Source organism: Tupaia chinensis, unplaced genomic scaffold (assembly GCF_000334495.1).
Source record: "Tupaia chinensis unplaced genomic scaffold, TupChi_1.0 Scaffold000238_1, whole genome shotgun sequence".
NCBI classification, from domain to species: domain Eukaryota; kingdom Metazoa; phylum Chordata; class Mammalia; order Scandentia; family Tupaiidae; genus Tupaia; species Tupaia belangeri.
In genome coordinates, this window is record NW_006159716.1 from 2,966,992 (window position 1) to 2,976,368 (window position 9,377).

At 46.2% G+C, this 9,377-nt stretch overlaps 1 protein-coding gene and 1 pseudogene across 1 annotated transcript; both read left to right on the top strand.

Moving 5' to 3' along the window:
• Positions 1 to 5,986, top strand: part of LOC106734859 (non-histone chromosomal protein HMG-17 pseudogene) — a 6,894-nt pseudogene extending 908 nt beyond the window's left edge.
• Positions 5,987 to 6,165: 179 nt separating this feature from the next.
• LOC102468996 (uncharacterized) lies at positions 6,166 to 7,474 on the top strand. The gene is made up of 2 exons (XM_006148659.2): positions 6,166 to 6,584; positions 6,934 to 7,474. The coding sequence occupies exons 1-2, from the start codon at positions 6,505 to 6,507 to the stop codon at positions 7,472 to 7,474; spliced, it is 621 nt and encodes a 206-aa protein (XP_006148721.1). The 5' UTR covers positions 6,166 to 6,504.
• The last annotated feature ends 1,903 nt before the right edge of the window (positions 7,475 to 9,377 follow it).

Below are 9,377 nucleotides of genomic sequence, written 5' to 3' on the forward strand. Positions count from 1 at the left end.
TAGGGCAGGTCCTACGCCGGGCCACTCCTGCTTCACAGAGGAGTGTCCCGGAAGTACCATTGGAAGCTCATCATTCTCTCGCCCCTCGCTCAACTCTACTTTTCTTCATATCATTGATCACACTAAAATGACATTTACTTGTCTGTTAATTATCTGATTTTTCCATATGCTTTATCCCCAGCATCCCACTCACTAAATATTTGTCAAATGAAAATATATTTAGATACATTTTAAGAAATATGCAGTAATCCTCACCACTAGGCAGGATACACAGAATCTCCACAGAAATGTAGTTGAACTAGAAGAGGTTCTGGGTGAATATGGAATGGCAGAAGGAAAGAATGGAAACACCTGCTGGACACTCCTCTGGGAGCTGGGGCCATCCTCTCTGAGCACCCAAGGGGTTGGTGTAGATGTCTTCTTCTTCTTCTTCTTGGGGGGATTAAGAAGTAGGCCCCATGTGCATCAGATTCAAATGAGGTCACATGTCATTGACCTGACTGTTTTCCTACTAAATTTGAAACATATGCAGAATAGATTCTTTCCTTTTTTAAAGTTTGTCTATTTCTTCTAAGAGAGAGAGAGAGGGAGGGAGGAGGGGTCAGCCGGTGGCGTGGTGGTTAAGGGACCTAGACTCCTACATGGCTGACCATAGTTTGAGTCCCAGACCTTACGACTTGCTTTCTCACTTTCTCTTTCTCTCTCTCTCTTCCTCTCTCTCTCTCTTTCTTGTCAAATTAAAATAAGTAAATAAATAAATAAAGTTAAATAAAACAAAAACAATGAGAGAGAGAGAGAGAGGGAGTGGGGAGGAAGGGAGAGAGAACACACCCCCAACAGAGTCTTGACATCGGGATCTACCTCCAACTTTAGCCAGCCTCAGATCTTCCTCAGATCTTGGGCAGGTAATGCCTGAGGTGCTCAGGGAGGCCTCTGGGCACAAATGCAGGACCCTCCCATGTGATTCAGACTTGCAGAGTATCTCATTTTACTACTGAGCCACTATCTAACCTTTAGACTGTTCCCTAGCACCGAGGAGGTGCTTGACACATACGAGGTGCTCAGTAAATGTGAACTGATAATGAATGAAGCAATTCCAAAACGCAAATGGCATTGAGAGGAGAGGAGATCCTGAGAGAGGGCGTTTGTTTAGAGTTCTCTTAAGGTTGGGCTGAATGACGCATTCTGGTGAGTCTCACCAGCGGAAGCAGTCCAGATCCTTGCAATGCTAAATTCAGACTGTCAGTGGATAGGGGACAGTGCAGAGAGGAGATTGGCAGATGAGGTCAGAGGCTCCTGTACTTGATGATGTGGCGTGGGCTAGGATGTCAGGGGTGGAGCTGATGAGAAGTTGGGGTTTTGGATGTAGTTTGAAAGTAGAGCCAATGTGCTTTACGGGAGTGAATCTGCTAATCTGTTCATTTGGGGTGTAGAGAAAGAGGAATGAAGGAGACTTCCAGAGTGTGTGGCCCAAGCTACTGATGGAGCAGTGCTGCCATTTGTGCAGAGGGAAGGACCGGGGCTGCAGAACAAGAGTTCATTTAGAGCACGCAGGTCTTGGGACCAGCAGTTGGTGTAATCGCTGTGTCACTGGACTCCCATGTAGATGACCGCTGGTGACTTAAACTCACGCCGGGCGCGTGTGCATGCGTGCCCAAGATCCCGAGAGGAGAATGGAGGAGAAGGGATTGTGGCGTGGCCATCCCCCCCTGGGGGGTGACTTCTCACTTTCTGTCTCTCTGTCTCTTTCTGTATTTCTGGCGAGCGCACGCGCCTTATAGTGGAAACCTCTCCAAAAAATAAAAGAGCACACGGGTCTGAGCATGTGTGCAGAGGTGTGGGAAAGGTAGGAGGCAGGAGTCCGAGTCTGGGCTGAACTTATGTGCATATGTTGGAGAGTCCAAAGTGTGCAGGTTGTTTTTAAGGTTGTGAGGTCAAATAACAGCACTGTGCTGGGTTGAACAGCGTCACCGCCCACATTTATGTCTATGGGAACCAATGACTGTAGAATAACTTCATTTGGAAATAGGTTCTTAGCAGATATGGTCAAATGAAGGTGAGGTCATACTGGATTAGGAGGTGCCCCGACCTGGCGACTGGTGTCCTTACAGAAAGATATGCATTTGAGCACAAGGACACACGGAGGGAAGGGAGCCATGTAAAGATGGACACCAGGTTGGAGTTATGCTACCATAAGCAAAGGAGCACCGAGGATTGTTGGCAACCACAGCCATTGTGAGAGGCACGGAAGAATTCTTCCCTAGAGCCTCTGGGGGAGCATGGCATCTGGATTTCAAATTTCTGGCCCTGCAGAGTGTGAGAGAATAAACTTCTGTTGCTGTAAGCCACTCCCTTTGTGGTACTTTATTACAACAGCTTGAGGAAATTATAGATGCTCCTCAGTTTAGGATGGGGTCAAATCCCAACAAACCCATCATAACTGAAAGTACCGTAAACAATAAATACACCTAAGTTACTGAATATCCTAGTTTACCCTAGTCTACTTCAAATGCGCTCAGAACACTTACATGAGCTTATGGTTAGGCAAAATCAGCTCGCACAAAGCCTATTTTGTGACATGTGTCAACTGCCTTCTGTAATTTATTGAATACTGTGCTAAAAGCAAAAGCAGAAAGGTTGTATGGACACTCAAATACTGTTTCGGCACCAGCAGGTGGCATGATGGTGGAGGCTCTAGACTCCCACATGGCTGACCATGGTTCAAGTCCTGGACCTAACGACTTGCTTTCACACTCCTCTCACCCCCTCTCTCTGTCTCTCTCTAGTGAGTGTACCTGCCCTGTAGCAAAATTTTAAGATAATTAAAATACATGAAATTAAAAAATTATTTTGTTTTAGAAAAGTATTCTTCCTTCTGAATGTGTATCATTTTCATACTATCTTCACATAATAAATAAAACAAAACAAAGTAAGTTGAGGCGCCGCAGGTGCCGTGGTGGTTAAGGTGCTGGATTGCCACCTGCCGGATGATGGTGTGGGTCTTGGACCTGGTGGCTTAAAAAATCATGCTGGGTGTGGGTGGGTGTGTGCCCAAAACCCCAAGAGGAAAATGGAGGAGAAGGGATTGTGATGTGACCATCCCCACTGGGACAGGGCATCTTCTATGTCCTTTGACAAGTAGTTTTGTTTGCTTGTTTGTTTTTTGTTTTTAGAGGTTTTTGCTATAGGGCGTATGTGCTCACCAGAAAGACAGAGAGAGACAGAAAGCAAGAAATCACCCCCCAGGGAGGATGGCCACACCACAATCCCTTCTCCTCCATTCTGCTCTTGGGATCTTGGGCACGCACGCACAAGTGCCTGGCATGAGTTGAAGCCACCAGGTCCGGGACTCGAACCACGGTCGACTACGTGGGAGTCCAGAGACATAGTCATTATGCCAACTGCTGGTCCCTTGACAAGTAGTTTTGATGGGATGCTCTCCATGTGTTTAGCATGGAGCTTATAACCTTGAAGTAATTCTTTGGGTGATTACATCTCTTTTTTAAATGACAGACCAGTAAATACCAGGACTATGTTCCATAGTTCTGCTTTGTGTTTATGGCATGTTATAGGTGCTTAATCAAAGTTTATATTTATAAAATTACCCATGGATCACTGCATTTGCCTCCCAAATGCAAGTTTCTATTAGAATAAGTATTCCCTTTTTAAATCTTGATTCTTTTTAAAATAAAGACATAAATAAAAATAATAGGCAAAAGGGTCAAGATTAAAAAAAAAAAAAAAGCTGGTGTCACACCAAATGCTGACAAGACTGTGGAACAACAGGAACTCTCAACCATTGCCGGTGTGGACACAGAATGGCACAGCCACTTTGGCAGTCTGTGACACTCCCAATTATGCTCTTATGGTGTGATCTGGCAATCACACTCCTTGTTCTTTATCCAAATGAGTTGAAACCTAACACCCACACAAAACCCTGCACCCAGATATTGAAAGCAGCTTTATTTTTAATTGCCAAAACTTGGAAGCAACCAAGATCTACCACAGTTTATTTATTTTTAAGTAGGTGAATGGATAAACTGTGGTACGTCTAGACAATGGCATATTATGCTGCCCTAAAAAGAAACGAGCTATCAAGACATGAAAAGACATGGAGGGGACCAGCTGGTGGCATGGTGGTTAATGTGGCTGGATCCCACATGGTCGACTTTGCAGTTTGAGTCCCAGACCTGGAGGCTTCAAAACTACACGAGATGTGTGTGCATGCATATCCCAAAGCCTGAAGGGTGGATGGAGGAGAAGGGATTATGGTGTGGCCACACCCCTGGGGGAGTGATTTCTCACTTTCCCTTCTCTCTCTCTCTGTGTCTCTCCAACATGTGTACTTATTCTTTAGCAAATTAAAAAAGGCAAGAAAAGGCATGGGAGAAACTTACATATGTATTACTAAGTGGAAGAAGCCAGTGGGAAAAGGCTACATACTGTATAATTCCAACTATGTGACATCTTGATAAATGTAAAAGCAGGAAGACAATAAAAAGCAGTGTTTGTTAGGAGTTAGGGTAGGAAGAGGGCTGGGTAGTTGGAGCACGAAGGGCTTTACAGGGCAGGGAAACTATTCTGTGTGTTACTGTGATGGACGTGTATGTCATCGAATGTGTTTTGAAACCCACAGAACGTCCAACACCGGGAGTACACCCTCCTGTAAACGGTGGACTTTGGGCGATAATGATGTGTCAGTGTAGGTTCACGGACTGTAATAAATATACTACTCGGGTGTGAGGTGTTAGCAGAGTGGCTGTACACACGTGGGGGTAGGGGCAGATGAGAACCTCTGCACTTTCTGCACAATTTTGCTGGGCACCTAAAACTGCTTTAAAAAAAAAAAGATCAATTAAAAAAAGCTGGGTATGTGCCAGCTAACATGACCATGACTAAGTATAGTCCTAGCCAGTGCATAAACTCTGATTTTTTTTTTGTTTCATTCATGAGATAGCTATTAAAATAACACATTTAGGGGGAAAAAATCAATACAATGTATACGTCATTACTGAAAACTGTATACCATCATACAAAAAAGGATTTTATTTTGGGAAATTGATTTCTAACTTATGGCAAGTTTTACTTTCAGAATAAACCACAGAACAACACAATCTAATTCAGTCTTAAAGGCTGGCGTGCTGAACAAGGAATGTTCTTAGTCTTTGGAGGAGCTCCCTCTTCACACTGTCAGGTACCAGGGCTCTGTCTTTTGGAGTGACTTCAGCCACCAAGTCATCAACATTTTTTTAAGCTTTATTTATTTATTTGAACTGGACTAGAGAGGGACAGAGTGAAAGAAGGAGAGAAAGAGAGGGAAACAGAAAGCAAGCCGCCAGGTCTGAGACTCGAACCATGGTTGGTCACCTGGGAGTCTAACACCCTTAACAACCATGCCACCTGCCGGCCCCAAACTCTGATACTTGAAGTGACTCTGTGATGTCTCCTTTCCTAGGAGATGGGGCCCATCCTTCTACTCCAAGGTGCTTTGTCCTGACATGGATGATGTCGGGCTCACCTGCATGACTGATATTGAGAGACCAGGTCTGCCAGCCAAGGAGACACTGTCATTCCACAACTTGTGTCCAGACCATCACCCTTTCCCAGGCTTCATTTGGCTCCTCCCTTATATCTTGCCGACTGTCACCTCCTTGCTGTCACGTCATGTCCGGTGTTGTGTTGTGTCTCTGTCATTCGTCTCTCTGGAATCACTGTTGCCACCTCAGATGGCTGATCCTCGTGGGCTGCATCACTGGCCTATGCGCCCTGCGTCTGAAGATTCGAGGGAGGGAGAGGAGCAAGGGCAGGGCCCTTCCGGCCATGGTTACTATCTCTTGGTGTCGACGCTCTCCACCCACCAGGTGGAGAGGAACAGCGTGGTATTCACCCTGCTGTCCTGTGTGGGCTTCTCCCCAGCTAGTGAGCCCCAAGGGGACAGGAGGGTGCCATGTTCTTTATTCCAGGTTCCACAGGGCTGGGCATCTAGAAATGAGTGCGAAGAGCTGAGGGTGTTTCTAGAATGGAAGTTCCTACTATACAACCAGGGGAAAAGACAGGACCTTTTACGCACCAGGGAGAACCTGGGGTCCTCAGCTCAGAGACTCAATGAGAGACCTTTGGAATTGACTAGAGCACACCCACCTGTGACATCACAGTGGGAACAGGGGCCTCTAACAATGTGGCTAAGTAGACTATCTTAAACTGACACTGCAAGAGGTGGGAAAAGAGAATTCTCTCCCCCGTTTCCATCCATCCTCTTTCCTCCTCCCTCACATTTCCCTTCTCAGTACAGACTGTAAAAAGTGAGTCTGAGTCTGTGTTGAAAAAGTGGATGGTGGAGTGTTCTACCCTCCAGCCTGAAAGGACTAGACATCTCCTTGTCCTTCATCCTCGGCTCCTCTCCCTAGAGAGGATTTTCCCGGCTCACAGATATCCATAACATCAGTTCCCCACGCCCCACCACCACTAGCTTTCGATTTCTTCCTCATCTCTTTTGTAAAGAAAATGAAGAGATACCTTGTGGTCGAATCTGCTTCTAAGTCCCCATTACTGGAAGAAGAGCACCTCCTTCAGAAAGACACAGCGTGAGTATGGAACTGGAGTGGGGGGTTCTGTCCTCACATCTCTTCCTCTCTTCTGAGTCTCTCTCTTCAATTTTGCTGGAAGGTGCATGTCCTCACTGACGAGAGACAGAGAGAGAGAGGGAAAGTGAGACAGCACTCCCCACGGAGATGGTCATGCCTCAGTCTCTTCTCCACTCTCCTTTTGGGATTTTGGGGACATATGCACACACCCAGTGTGTTTTTCAAGCCGCCAGGTCTGGAACTCGAACCACACAGTTAGCCCTATGGGATCCAGCTGCCTTAACCACCATGCCACCATCTGGCCCCTTCTGAGTCTTTTCAATGGATCTAAACTTTTTTCCTTTTTCAGGAAAATCCAGTATATCAAGGGATCAAACTGGGAGACCAAAGCGACCCTGGGGGCTCTGCCGTCTCACTCCCTGGGGAACAAGATCTGTTTCTCCATGCAGCACGTCTCAGAGGCCTGCCTCTGTGGGTGCAGTCTGAGGACAAAGGCAATACTACATCCCCGGCCCCCTCCAGCCTCTCGCCCGGCCTCTCGGGTACTCTCCAGCTTGTCATCAGGAATGAAGCAGATGTCTGCTCCAGTGGCTGTCTTCAAGGCTCAAGTCTCCTCTAGCTCCCCAAGGCCCAAGGCCCAGGCCCAGGCCCAGCTCCTCTCTTGGGATAAGTCGAGGGCCTCCCGCAGTGCCTTGCCACTGCGCAAGCTGGTGCCCATGGGTGTGTGGCCTAAGAGATGTATTAGTCCACTCTCTAAGGCCTTGCCAGGGGAAGCCCTGCACACCTATATGCACACGGAAGGGAGCCACATGCCCAGCCTGGGAGCCATCTCTCCAGCGATATCACTTGTAGAAGATGACAACTCCTCTCTCCCACCCTTATTTAAATAAAAATGTATTTAATCCATTGTGGTCTTTCTCTTGTGTCTACTACAAGCATGCTAAGAGTCTGTTTTTATTTTTAAAGAATTATGTATTTAATTTTATTTATCATTACCATTATTATTTTTGAATTTTTTAAAGATTTTTTAAAATTTAACTTTATTTATTTATTCATTTATTTATTTTATTTTGATGATAGAGGGACAGAGTGAGAAAGTGAGAAAGCAAGCTGCCAGGTCCGGGACTCGAACCGCGGTCGGCCATGTGGGAATCCAGTGCCCTTGACCACCCTACCAAATGCCGGTCCCTAATTTTTTAATTTACTACAGGGATTGTGTCCTTACTAGAGAGAAATGAGGGGGGGGGGGAGGGAGAGGCAGGAACAGAGGGAGAAAGGGAAGTGGGAAAGCACGCCCCCAGGGTCCAGGAGTCTGTTCTAACTGATAATGTGCTTTATCTCCTCACCCCAGGTGAGTTTTCTAGGATCCTGATTTTGTTGTTGACAGACTTGGTCTTTCAGTTACGGCCACTTACAATCCTGTACACAGGGCACACTGCGGCCCTTGGATCTTTCTCTACAGTGTCCAGGTCCCAGTGCTTTGCGGTGTCAGATCTACTTCAGTTTACTTTCTGCAGACAAACCCCCTGGGATTTTGATTGGAATTGTATTGACCTGCAGATCAATTTGGGTAATAGACATTACAATATGGGTCTTCCATTTGTGAAGATGGTTTAACTCGGGAACCAGCAGTTGGCATAATGGCTATGTCACTGGACTCCCATGTAGTCAACCGCGGTTCGCGTCCCGGACCCGGTGGCTTACAACTCACGCTGGGTGCATGTGCGTGCGTGCCCAAGATCCCGAGAGGAGAATGGAGGAGAAGGGATTGCGGCGTGACCATCCCCCCTGGGGGGTGATTTCTCGGCTTTCTGTCTCTATGTGTCTCTCTGTCTGTCTGGCGAGCGCACGCGCCCTATAGCAAAAACCTCTCCAAAAAAAAAAAGATGGTTTAACTCCACGTGCATTTAGGTCTTCAAATTCTCTCAAAAATACTTTGAAGTTTCCATGTAGAAGTCTTACACATTTCTCATTAGATTTATTTCTAAGCATTTGAAGGCTTTGCTGCTTTAGTAAATTTTATTTTGGGGGGGAGAGGTTTTTGCTATAGGGCACATGCACTCGCCAGAGAGACAGAGAGACAGAAAGTGAGAAATCACCTCCCAGGGGGATGGCCACGCTGCAATCACTTCTCCTTCATTCTCCTCTCGGGATCTTGACCATGCGTACACACGCGCCTGGTGTGAGTTTAAACTATCAGGCCTGGGACTCAAACTGTGGTCGACTACATAGGAGTCCAGTGACATAGCCATTATGCCAACTGCTGATCCCTGCTTTTGTAAATTTTTAAAAGGAATTTTTCTAAGTACTAGTGATGAGAAGGAGAGGCTTAGCAGTACCTACCATTCATCCATTCATCTTTTTAAGAATTACTGGGGGGAAAAAATTACTGGGGACCAGCAGGTGGCATGGTGGTAAAGGTACTGAACTCCCATATGGCCGACTGTGGTTCAAGTCCTGGACCCAGTGGCTTGCTTTCTCACTTTCCCTCCTTTTCTCTCTCTCTCTGATCAAATTAAAAAGTAATAATAATAAATGCAATTAAATAAATAATTAGAAAAAAATAATCACGATTATTGGGTTTATTTATTCCATATGGAAGAGAGAGAAACAGTACCCTTAACAGAGTTTGTTTGAGAGTTTTTTGCTATAGGGCACATCCACTCGCCAGAAAGACAGAGAGAGACAGAGAGACAGAAAGCAAGCAATCACTCCCTCGGGGGGATAGCCATGCCACAATCCCCTCTCCTCCATTCTCCTCTTGGGATCTTGGGCATGCATGCACATGTGCCC